At 36.5% G+C, this 13,613-nt stretch overlaps 1 protein-coding gene across 1 annotated transcript in view; it reads left to right on the top strand.

Annotated features, from left to right (window-relative positions):
• znf143a (zinc finger protein 143a) overlaps positions 1 to 13,613 on the top strand; it is a 25,722-nt gene extending 12,109 nt beyond the window's left edge. Inside the window, exons 9-16 of the mRNA XM_056462368.1 lie at positions 315 to 390; positions 1,759 to 1,884; positions 2,064 to 2,243; positions 5,523 to 5,750; positions 9,436 to 9,569; positions 9,667 to 9,798; positions 11,896 to 12,003; positions 13,325 to 13,613. Coding sequence (XP_056318343.1) covers positions 315 to 390; positions 1,759 to 1,884; positions 2,064 to 2,243; positions 5,523 to 5,750; positions 9,436 to 9,569; positions 9,667 to 9,798; positions 11,896 to 12,003; positions 13,325 to 13,405 — 1,065 coding nt within the window. The 3' untranslated portion in view covers positions 13,406 to 13,613. The remainder of the gene's footprint in view (positions 1 to 314; positions 391 to 1,758; positions 1,885 to 2,063; positions 2,244 to 5,522; positions 5,751 to 9,435; positions 9,570 to 9,666; positions 9,799 to 11,895; positions 12,004 to 13,324) is intronic.

The raw sequence follows: 13,613 nt of genomic DNA, 5'->3' as shown, positions 1-13,613 counted from the left end.
AGGTGCTCCGGTTTCCCCCACAGTTCAAAGACATGCGCTATAAGTGCATTGGATGAACTATATTGGCTGTAGTGTTTGAGTGTGTGTGAATGCGAGAGTGTATGGGTGTTTCCCAGTACTGGGTTGCAGCTGGAAGGGCATTCGCTGTGTAAAACATGCCGGAGTAGTTGGTGGTTCATTCCACCGTGGTGACCCCTGATAAATAAGAGACTAACCCGAAGGAAATTAATGAATTAACTTGTAATTAATCAGAGGACATTACAAATGCTATACATTATGATTGCCATTAGATGTTTACTTTTTTTTTTTTTCAGGTACATGAAAGAGCACATACAGGGGACAAGCCATACTGTTGTGACTTACCTGGCTGTGGAAAAAAGTTTGCAACGGGTAAATACAAAAACAAGACATTTCTTGGTTAGTTAATAGTTTTTTTCAAAGAAATTAAAAGGTAAATTCACCAATGATACAGTAGATTACAGTTAAAATGACATCAGTAAAATGTTACAATTATTTTTACTTTTTTTTTTTTTTTTTTTTTTTTTTTTACTTTTTATTCAATTTAAGTTCATTTGTATAGCACTTTTTACAATAACTCTTGTCTCAGAGCAGCTTTACAAAAGCTGCACATTATTGCATTATAATCAGATTAAGTTAAATTGGTGCCGCGCCGCTAATCTCCCCAACCCCTCCCACCCCCAAAACTGTTAACCTAGGGGAAACACTGCTCTGCTCTTCCACCAGTCCTTAATTCGTACTCTCATCCAATACCTTGGTTTGTTGCGGGGGCATGAATGAAATGTTCCTCAATGAAAGTGAACCTGCCGAACTGCAAATAAAAGTCGAAAAGTTAAAAATGAAACACCCGAAATTACATAAAACTCTGGAGGAAACGTGGATAGCGTGGTGATGCCATGACATGAATCGATCTACAGTTGAAGTCAGAATTATAAGCCCCCCTTTGAATTCTTTTTTTAAATATTTCCCAAGTGATGTTTAACAGAGCAAGGAAATTTTCACTGTATGTCTGATAATATTTTTTCTTCTGGAGAAAGTCTTATTTGTTTTATTTTATTTTTAGTTTTTAATTGTTTAAAACCCATTTTAATGTCAATATTATTAGCCCCTTTAAGCTATTTTTTTTTCGATAGTCAGCAGAACAAACCATCATTATACAATAACTCGCCTAATTACCCTAACCTGCCTAGTTAACCTAATTAACCTAGTTAAGCCTTTAAATGTCACTTTAAGCTGTATAGAAGTGTCTTGATAAATATCTAGTCAAATATTATTTACTGTCATCATGGCAAAGATAAAATTAACCAGTTATTAGAAATGAGTTATTAAAACTGTTATGTTTAGAAGTGTGTTGAAAAAAATCTGCTCTCCGTTAAACAGAAATTGGGGAAAAAAATAAACAGGGGGCTAATAATTCTGACTTCAGCTGTATATGCTGAGCACTGTATTACACTGAGCACTGGATCACATCTGATTTAGCTGGTTTTGTAATAAACGGCAACATATTATATAATGTAATCAGTGTCACACAATTTTTGTTCCTTTTTCTAAAAGTCTTGATTAATAATATGATTGAGTTTGTCTTTTAATACTTGAGCAAATAGGATTTGTTGTTCTCTCCCATTCACTGCGCTGTAAGTTTATCCAACTATGACTACTTCTGCTGCTGAGGAACCCGGAAATATGAAAAGAGTCCATTTGCTGCCGTGATTTCATTACTTAAAATTACTTTTCTCCTAGGTTATGGTTTGAAAAGTCACATCAGGACGCACACTGGAGAAAAACCGTACCGCTGTCAGGAGCTGGACTGTAAAAAATCTTTCAAGACCTCAGGGGACCTTCAAAAACACACCAGAATACACACGGGTATTTGTTAAATCTGCCATTTATTCTATATGACATCAACAATAGTCAGTGTACTGATAAAAAAACCTATGGTACTAAATAGTGGACAAAAATATGAATTATGTAAGAGTCAAAAGGATATTTGTCATAGTAACTTTACACAGACTGATGACTGACCTATTTTTTTGTCATTTTTGAAGGAGAGAAGCCATTTCTATGTCCTTTCCCGGGCTGTGGTCGATCCTTCACTACCTCAAACATCTGTAAAGTGCATGTTCGCACGCACACAGGAGAGAAACCATACCACTGCCCAGAGCCAGGCTGTAATCGGGCCTTTGCCAGCGCAACAAATTACAAGAACCACATACGGATCCATACAGGTGTGTTGTATGAATGCAATAACAAATTGTCAGTATTGCCCTTCCTACTGCATCAACCAAGTAAGCAACAATTGACAAGGGGCTGTTTATTTATTAGAAAACAATGCACAGTCACGTCTTGAGTGTGCATCACTTTCTTCTTTTATGATTTGAACTTTTTATTGCTTTTTCTTATTTCAAATAATACAAAATAAATAAATAACATCATATAAATTGCGCAAGTAAACCAAACCAAAACACATACAAGGAAAAAAAAAGAAAGAGGAAAAGAGGGGGTGGGGGGGCTGCTAATATTATAACTATAGGTGGGCATAGATACATTTTTAAAAAAATCTAGATTAATCTCACTGCAATCTTGGAATAAATCTAGAATAATCTAGATTAAAATGGCTCATTTGAATTCTGCCGAAGGCATTCAGAATATGTGCGCTACCCAAATAATGACTTTGAGAACGGGTTTCTCAAGCCAGGTGGCGCATTAGACCAGGGGCTCATCTCCTGTTTCCAAAATGCATCACAAACTGCTTGAGAAACTGCTCTACTATGATAATTGGTGATGAAAATAAATGATGTTCAATAAGATGTACTTGTGTTTACTAACTGTTTATTTAGTTAAACATGAATTTTGAACTGTAGGCCTATATAAGCTCCAAACAGCGATTGAATTTTTTGTCATAACTGAACTAAAAATAAATGGAATTAAGACGTGGAGTATTCATTTATTAGTGGTATTATTTGAGTAAACGCCACGATCAAACTATTACCATCATGATGGACTTTTCGTCATATTTTCCGACAAGATCCACTTGAAGCTGTCAGTAAAGGACCACACACACATCGCGATATGCGGAGGCTTTTTCTTTCCATTCAACGTGCGTTATTAAATTCCATAACACTCTTCCACCAGTCCTTACTCCTTATTTGCGTCTAATACCCCAGTTTGTCACGGGGGCATGAATGAAATGTTCATGAGTTAAAGTGAAACTGCCGAACTGCAGTTACAGTAAAAAATTACAGGAAACTCGAATGAAAGCACTTCACGTAAACACCTTAAATATATTATTGTCTATTAAGGCAAATAACTAGATGACAGATGTCCATGTAAGAGTAGTAAGTGTCTTCGAAGTAAGTGAAAGATCCAGAAGGGCATCCTTGCTGATTTGATTCAGAAGGGCACTTTTTTGTCAGACGGCTTACCGGTCAGGTATACATCCGCGCTGAAAAGTCATCATAGCTTGCGTAGAATAGACCCAGCTCCCAACCCAACTTTGAGAATAGATTACCAGCGATATTTTTTTTTATCGCGCGATAAGAGTCTCGCTTTAATACAGCACGTTAACGCCGATTACGGCCCACCACTAATCATAACCTTAATTAATATTTTGTCTTGTTACATGTTTATTAACATTGTGGGTCGCAGAAATTTTCCCTGTTTATAAAAATAAATTTCAATCCTTCCATGTATACTGTAGGAGAATTTTCCAAAAGCTGCAACTTGTCCTAACTCTGAGATCCACTCAAAGATCGGAGGCCTACTGAAAGATTTCCAGTTTTTAACAATCATCCGTCTGCCTAGCATGATACAGCTCTGTATTCACTGTGATTCAGCTTTATTCATGTGGCTTAAGGGACAGGGGTCACCAAGTATGTATAAGGTTGGGCAAAAGTCATACTTTGCCTGCAATATCTTGACAAGGTATTTATGCCCCACTCACCAAAAATGTTGGACTTCTGGGCATTGCCATAATACATGAACTAGGTCACCTGCTTCTTTTTGGCCAGTGTGCATCATTTTCTAATAATTCAATAGATCAGAGTTAGTTACTCTTATGCAATGGTTACCAAACCTGTAGAGATTGTTCACATGTTGTATTTCAAAACATACCTGGCACTACTTTAGCAGTGCATAAATATCAACATTTTTACGCACCTTTAGACCAGGGGTGTCAAACTCCTGCAGCTTAACACATTTACCTGTAGGTTTCAAACTAGTCTGAAGAACTCAGTTAGTTTCATCAGGTGTGTTTAGTTAGAGTTAAAACTAAACTATGCAGAGCTGCAGCCCTCCAGGAACAGAGTTTGACACCTTTGCTTTAGACAGTTAAACAGCCAATCAGAATCGAGCATTCAGCTGCCCTGTTGTATTGATCTTATTATTCAATGCGGAAGTGCGCTCTTTGTTTTAGAACTTCCGATTCAGCTGCCTATGGGAGAAATGACTAGGAATAATTAACCACAGAAAACGGTCAAACTACTTTCTTTATAAACAAGTGTTTGCAAGACTATACAGACAAAGGAGAATAATATAATAGGAAAATGTCAGTCTACAACATCAAACAGCATCAATAGCTGTTTTTAACATCTAAAAATGACCGTAAGTCTCCAGCCAAAAAGATTACAATTGCTGCGCCTGCTAGTACGCAGAGAATAAGGTGAATAATGGTGTGTGTGTGTGTCTGTGCGTATATACAGTTGAAATCCGAATTATTAGCCCCCTTTGATTTTTTTCTTCTTTTTTAAATATTTCCCAAATTATGTTTAACAGAGCAAGAAAATTTTCACAGTATGTCTGATAATATTTTTTCTTCTGGAGAAAGTCTTATTTGTTTTATTTCAGCTAGAAAAAAAGCAGTTTTAAATTTTTTCAAATTCATTTTAAGGTCAAAATTATTAGTCCCTTTAAGCTATATATTTTTTCGACTGTCTACGTAACAAACCATCGTTATACGGTAAGTTGCCTAATTACCCTAGCCTGCCTAGTTAACCTAATTAACCTAGTTAAGCCTTTAAATGTCACTTTAAGCTGTATAGAAGTGTCTTGAAAAATATCCAGTCAAATATTATTTACTGTCATCATGGCAAAGATAAAATAAATCAGTTATTAGAGATGAGTTATTAAAACTATTAGAAATGTGTTGTAAAAATCTTCTCTCCATTAAACAGAAATTGGGGAAAAAAATAAACAGGGGGGCTAATAATTCAGGGGGGCTAATAATTCTGACTTCAACTGTATATACTCTATTACTCTAGCCATTTATTATAAATTATCTCAAAAAGAACTTAAGAATTGAGTTGTTTTAACTCAATTAAAATAAGTAGTTTGAACAAGCAGCAAAAGTCATCTTATTTTCGTGAAGAGTATATTAGAAATAGAGTCTAATTATTAGTTATTAGAGATATTAATATATAGAGTCTAGGAGTATAGTGATTGATGGTAAAAGAGCAATTTCAGAAACAGCCACTGTTAAATATCTAAAACAATGTTTTTATTCATGACAGGTGAGAGGCCGTACGTTTGCACAGTTCCTGGTTGTGACAAGCGCTTCACGGAGTACTCCAGTCTATACAAGCATAATGTAGTGCACACTCCCTGCAAACCCTACAAGTGCAATCACTGTGGAAAAACCTACAAGCAGATTTCCACACTGGTCATGCACAAGCGCTCCGCACACAACGACTCAGAGCCTATAGAAGAGGAGATGGAGGGCTATTTTGAGCCCCCTTCAGGTTGGTTTTGAAAAACGTGTACATTATAATTACACAGTACACAAATTCACTTCATTGAACATGTACAAAATGAAATCACCTATATACTGTATAACTGCAGGTTAACTTAATTATGCTTATACAGTGGGTACGGAAAGTATTCAGGCCCCCTTAAACTTTTGGTGGACAGCTATTTTTACATCTCTCAAGAGATGCTCAACTGGGTTTAAGTCAGGGCTCTGGCTGGGCCATTCAAGAACAGTCACAGAGTTGTTGTGAAGCCCCCTTTAGCTTTGTGCTTAGAGTCATTGTCTTGTTGGAAGGTAAACCTTCGGCCCAGTCTGAGATCCTGAGCACTTCGGAAAAGGTTTTAATCTAGGATATTCCTGTACTGTTCATCTTTCCCTTGATTGCAACCAGTCGTCCTGTCCCTGCAGCTGTAAAACACCCCCACAGCATGTGGCTGCCACCACCATGCTTCACTGTTGGGACTGTATTGGACAGGTGATGCGTTTTCTCCACATATACCACTTTAAATTAAGGCCAAAAAGTTTTATTTTGGTCTCATCAGACCAGAGAATCTTATTTCTTACCATCTTGGAGTCCTTCAGGTGTTTTTTATTGTGTCATGCTCTGAGGTGAGGCTTCCATTGGGCCACTCTGCCATAAAACCCTGACTGGTGGAGGGCTGCAGTGATGGTTTTTACAACTTTCCCCCACCTCCTGACTGCATCTCTGGAGCTCAGCCATAGTGATCTTTGGGTTCTTCTTTATCTCTCCTTTATCTCTTTTCCCCCGATAGCTCAGCTCTAGGAAGGGTTCTGGTCTTCCCAAATGTCTTCCATTTAAAGATTATGGAGGCCACTGTGCTTAAGTCCAAGGAACCTTAAGTGCAGCAGAAGTTTTTTGTAACCTTGGCCAGATCTGTGCCTTGCCACAATTCTGTCTCAGATCTGCAGGCAGTTCCCTTGACTTCATGATTCTCATTTGCTCTGACATGCATTGTGAGTTGTAAGCTCGTATATAGACAGGTCTGTGGCTTTCCTAATCAAGTCCAGTCAGTATAATCAAACACAGCTGGACTCAAATGAAGGTGTAGAACCATCTCAAGGATGATCAGAAGTAATGAACAGCACCTAAGTTAAATATATGAGTGTCACAACAAAGAGACTGAATAATTAGGACCATGTGATATCTTCAGTCCTTTTTTAATAAATCTGCAAAAATGTTAATAATTCTGTGTTTTTCTGTCAATATGGGGATCTTTGTGTACATTAATGAGAGAAAAAAATAAACTTAAACCGATGCTAGCAAATGGCTGCGATATAACAAAGAGTGAATCAGTTAAGCAGGTCTGAATACTTTCTATTAATCAGCTAAAAGTTATGGTAACTAATAACGTAACTTTTCAGATATTTATTGTAATGCAATAATGTACACCTTTTGTAAAGATGCTTTAAAACAGTAATTATTGTGAAAAGCGTAATACAAATAAACTTGAGTTGAATTGAACTGTCATATGTTGACTGTTTAAAGCAGGGGTCACCAATCTCGGTCCAGGAGGGCCGGTGTCCCTGCAGGGTTTAGCTCCAACTTGCTTCAACACACCTGCCTGGGTGTTTCAAGTATACCCAGTAAGACCTTGATTAGCTTGTTCAGGTGTGTTTGATTAGGGTTGGAGCTAAAATCTGTAGGACACCGGCCCTCCAGGAACAAGTTTGGTGATCACTGATTTAAAGGGACAGTTCACACAAAAATTGAAATGTCCTCATCATTTACCCACACTAAAGTAGTTCTAAATCTTTTTTATGAGTTTCTTTTGTCTGGTGAGCACAAAATAAGATACTTTGAAGAATGTTGGAAAAAAAGAGGCCTTCGTGATCCATAGTAGCAACTAGGGATGTCCCGATCAGGTGTTTTTGCCCTCGAGTCCGAGTCATTTGATTTTGAGTATTTACCAAAACCCGATCCGATACTTCTGTAATACATAAGAATAAAAAAAGAGCGAAGAAACCGATTTAATCCAAATGATTTTTATTTAATTCACCCTATTTTAACATTCAACAACTCTGTTTGTTTGTTGTGTTAAAGGGCACCTATGGTAAAAAATCTACTTTTCAAGCTGTTTGGACAGACATATGTGCATGTATGGTGTATAGACCGTCAGATTGGGGTGATATAAGCACACCCAGTGCTTTTTTTTTTCAATTTAACAACATAAAAAACGGTGGACCAATTGGAGCTGTTTTCAAATCGACCGCTACCTGACGTAGAAGAGCGGTCCCCCCGCCCACAAATATTGATTGACAGGCGCGTCATCATATCCTCAGTTTGTTAATTCACGTCCGCCATTTTCAGCGTGAGTCGAAGCGATATCATTAAAGGAACACCCTTGCTCTATTTTTAGATGCAAGGCTCATTGGGCTCAACACAAGAGCAATATTTTCCACATTATCGCTCTAATCGGAATTAACCTACCTATTTAGGTAGGTTTGCAAACATGTGTACTTCTCATTGAGTCTACCTTATACTTCAGCCGTTTGCATTTCTCGCGATCCCAGAAGCTCCCTGTGATCTTAACTAGGTGCTGCTACACCTGACGCTGTGCCATGCGTTTTAGAATTCTAAACATAGGTTTCTATCAGGGTACACTCAAGTTGACGGCTGGGCGCTGCAGAAACCTATGTTTAGAATTCAAAAATGCATGGCGCGACGATTCGGGACACTTCATGTATCTGCCGCGCCACAGAGAGTGTCTGGTGTGCTGTGTCGCGGCTTCGAGCGGCACATCCGGTGCCTCAGTCAAAGTTAATTCAGTGTGCGTGGTTATTAGTTTCTGTGTACAAGCTCGGCACTTGAAACTAGCACACAGTTGGCTGTAAAACTGTACAAAGACACAAATGATTTTGTACTCTCTGCTTGGTCTGTGTCCGAGTCGTACATGTACGACTGAATGGTGATCCTCTCACTCCAGCTCCTTCTCTCAGTCTCCCTGTCAGACTCTGTTGCAAACGCTGAGCGTGTGAGCTCATGGCCCCGCCCCCTTGTTACGTTGGCGGGAAGCCGAAACTAATTTACATGTGAAGCAACACACCCATAAATCAGCAAACTGTGGACACGCCCCCAACATGACACTTTTTAACACATTATAATAAAAAAATCTGAATTGTGTTTTAAACTGGACCTAAACTGGCACACTCAGAAGAACCATAATATTAATATTAAATCATAAAAAAGAGGTAAACTATGTGCCCTTTAAATGTAGTCTTTTCCTTTCCACCTCTTGCAATCTGAAGTTTCCATATCTCACAGTTTGCTATGGCAATGTTGTCATCATCAACTTCATAATACCTCCAGACCGCAGACATACTCGTGCTTTCCACTTCAAGCTTCTTCTGTGTTCTTCTTTGGCGGCATTTAACCAATAGCGCCTCTGCAACAAAGTGATGTCATGCCGCATGCGTTGCTGTTTCTGTGTGATCGGACCCGATTTCCGATCATGTGATCAGATCTGGACATCCCTAGTAGGAACTTAAAACACTAACATTCTTTAGTGTATCCTTGTTTGTGTTCAACAGAAGAAAGAAACTCAAACCCATTTAGAGCATGAGTAAATGATAGAATTTTCATTTTTGAGTGAACTAAGCTTTTAACGAACGCTTTTATCTTTTTTTTTATTATTATTATTTATTTATTTTTATAAAAGAGGCTATAGATGACCCGTCCCTCAGCGTCAGCCCGGTGAAGTGTGAAGACTCTGGTCCTGAAGTGGCTTCTGAAATCTCAGATGTCAGCGAACAACAGCACGTAACACTCATCACACAAGATGGAGGATCACAGGTTTGCTTCTACACTTTCAGAAACTGTCCAGACTTATACAGTAATATAAAAACAGTTTATTGCTAAATTAAAATTCTGAGATAATTTTTTTTAACAGGCTATTGGAAATGCAATCACTATGGTGACACAAGATGGCAGTATGATCACCATCCCACCCACTGAATCTTTGCTGGCATCAGCGGAGGCTCATTCAGTGACTGTAGCTACAGAGGACGGGACTGAAAGACAGGTGTGTAGGCTTTTAGATACTGTATATTTTGGGAAGCACACGGTTAAATTCATATGTGTGTGGTTTTCTTTTCAACACATAAAGCGTTCTCCTTAGAATTAATGCAATATTATAGTCCACCTAGTGATTATTAGTGTGCATTTAGAGGTTCCCCTGACAGCAAACATTTAATTTTGTTTTTATTCCTATTTTTTCATTTTTCAACGTTTGCATTGTTGCAGAAAATGTGGATCTTCCTTTGTGTTCATGAGAAGAAAGAAAAAAAAAAACAGGTTTTGGACAAGTGGCGAAAAGTAAATGACAGAGTGTTCCTTTTTGGGCTAAATTATACTTCATTCAAGTCAAATAAACAATGAATCAGTGAAACATAAATGATTTATCTCCATTGATCAGTCACAGGTGGCACGGTGGCTCAGTGGTTAGCACTGTCGCCTTACAGCAAGAAGGTTGCTGGTTCGAGTCCCGGTCGGTCACCTGGGATTAGCTTGGAGTGGAGCCGCTGCTCCTTCATATCGAGAGAAGTCAGCTAAGGTGGTTCGAGTATCTGTTTTGGATACCTCCTGGACGCCTACCTAGGGAGGTGTTCCAGGCATGTCCCAATGGGAGGAAGCCTCGGGGAAGACCTAGCATACGTTGGAGGGACTATGTCTCTTGGCTGGCCTGGGAACATCTCGGGATTCCCCCGGAGGAGCTGGAGGAAGTGTCTAGGGAGAGGGAAGTCTGAGATTCTCTCCTAAGACTACTGCCCCCATGACCCGACCCCGGAAAAGTGGAAGAAAATGAATGAATAATTATGAAATTATGGCCGTACGGTGGCTCAGTGGTTAGCACTGTCACCTCACAGTAAGAAGGTCGCTGGTTCGAGTCCCAGCTGGTCCAGATGGCATTTCTCTGTGGAGTTTGCATGTTCTCTCCGCTATGTAAAACATATTCTGGAATAGTTGGCGGTTCATTCCGCTGTAGCGACCTCTGAAACAGAGATTAAGCCGAAGGAAAATAAATGAATGAATGAATTTTCGAACCTAAATACTATCTCTAGAAGTAATTAAAATGGATGGAAACATGCATGCATGTCTGGCAAATTACCTCTGACAACGAACATGATTGTATTCCCAAAAATGATCCAGCTCTATAAGCAAGACAACATGATCATTTTGGTATTATACATGTATGTGCAATCTGTGGCACAACACATTTATTATGTAGGAGGAAAAAAAACCATAATCTTTCACAGGAAGCGAAATGTTTGATATTTTTAGATTGAAACTATGCTTGATTTTTATATGCAATACTGCTTTTTAAAATTTCATATGCAAAATATTCATGCAATATTTACATTCTGTGGCTATAAATCAGGTATTCTTTGTACTATTATAACATGCACAAACTGTATCTGCAACTGGTCCAGAACTCCGCTGCCAGGCTTTTAACTGGCACAAATAAGGAGAGCACATCACCCCTGTACTGGTTTCCCTACACTGGTCACCGATCCAGTTTAGAATTCAGTGCAAAGTACTGTTGCTTGTTTTGAAATCCCTCCATGGCCTGGCCCCTGAGTATATTTCTGAGCTAATAATTATTATACATCAATCCGTGAGATCTCTTCGCTCTAAGGATCTACTCTGTTTGCAAGTTCCCTGATAACGCTTGAAATGTCGAGGTGATAGAGCTTTTTCAGTAGCAGCTCCAAGACTGATGATCTTACACTCTCCTTAAGAACATTTCAGAGGTCACTGAAAACACACTTATTTTCTTTAGCTTTTAATCATGTGTTGTGAGTTTATGTATTGTATGTATTTTGTGTTTTTAAGTACAGCACTTTGGTACCCATTGTGGTTGGTTGTAAGTGCTCTAGAAATAATTTTGAGTTGAGTTGATTGATTATTTCAGGTATTTTTCTTTGATTTATTTTTTAGTCCAGTTCAAGTGTTTAATTAGAAACTCAAAACTCCACAGATTTTTGGAAAGTGATCCCAGAAGTGCTAAAATGCTAACTTATTTTGTTTTTGCTTTATTTTATTTAATTTTATTTTTTTGCCCCTGCAGAACTTTTATGAGCCCGTCTTATGTGCTATTTTTGTGTTGTTTTGTTTTTAGATGACTATTATGATGCCTGAATTAACATCTAGGAACACACAGGATGGATTATCAGCACATCCCATCACACTTCTGGCTACTTCTAATGGCACACAGATTGCTGTTCAGGTAGAGTCAGGGCCGACATCTAAAGTCACCATTTTGTTATCAGTTTCTTTTATTACTTATATCTTATGTATTTCATTTATTTATTTTAACTATTTTACTTATTATTTACATAATTATTTACTTAGTATTTATAAAAAAACATATTTTTTTACAGTTTATGGTAATGCATTTTTTCTATTTTAACTAGTAGGTTTTAAATAATAATAGTAATTACATACAAAAGAAAAGATTGTATTTCCATAATATTTATCTGTTTGCTGAGTAGACTTATTATTATTCCATGTAAATCTGCAGATACGCGTGTAGAATTTTTTTTATTTATATTTATATATAAATTATATTTTTACAAATTTCTACAATTATATAAAACAAATGATATATTAATATTAATACATGTTAATACATTTATGTCTTTGTGTACATAATAAATGTGCACATGTATGCATACATACATTAAGTATATTTTAACTTTTGTTTTGTATTGAGTAAGTCGCAGTTGTTTAGTGGCACATATTTTAACTCGATAAATATTTTTTTAAGTATATTTATTTATGTGTGTGTTTATATATATATATATATATATATATATATATATATATATATATATATATATATAAATATCTATCTCTATCTATCTATCTATCTATCTATCTATCTATATATATATATATATATATATATATATATATATATATATATATATATATATATATATATATATATATATATATATATATATATATATCTATATATATCTATATATATATATAGATAGATAGATAGATACATACATACACACATAATAAATATGCACAGCACTAATGCATACATTATGTAAATTCAACATTATATACATTATCTATCTATCTATATATATATATATATATATATATATATATATATATATATATATATATATATATATATATATATATATATATATATATATATATATTGATATATATATATATATTGATATATAGATTTATAGATATTGATATATAGATATATACATACATACATACATACATACATACATACACACATAATAAATATGCACAGCACGAATGCATACATTATGTAAATTCAAACTTTTATTTTGTATTCGATTAGTCACAATTCATTGTTTAGCAGCACTTGTTTTAACTCTGTTTAATATCGTTTACAACCACTTAAAGTACAGCTGTATTGAATCCTTACTACTTCTATTATTATTATTATTATTTATTAAAAAAAAACATTTCCATGACTAGTTTTGGCCTTCTTTCATCTGAGCATTTAAATATTATATCTATCATACGTGTTGTGTTTTCTCTTGAAGCTCAGTGAACAGACTTCGCTGGAAGAGGCTTTGAGAATAGCATCATCATTACAGGCTGAAGAAGCGGAGCTGGCAGATTAGCCACCTTCACCTCCAGACTGGATTCAGTTCGGCTAGTGATCACATCAACTCATGGATCAGCTTTTGTAATTCCCCGTTTCCCCACAATTGTACAAAGGTCAAGTTGTGCACTATAATAGCATTTCTAACAGATTTTGTTCACATTGATACAGATCTCTAAATGGCAAAACCCTGTTTGCATTTTTTAAATAAACTGATGATGGTGATA

The sequence above is a fragment of the Danio aesculapii genome, chromosome 7, assembly GCF_903798145.1.
Source record: "Danio aesculapii chromosome 7, fDanAes4.1, whole genome shotgun sequence".
Taxonomy (NCBI): Eukaryota; Metazoa; Chordata; class Actinopteri; order Cypriniformes; family Danionidae; genus Danio; species Danio aesculapii.
The sequence above is the reverse complement of the archived record's forward strand: the minus strand, read 5'-3'. Positions and strand labels throughout refer to the sequence as shown.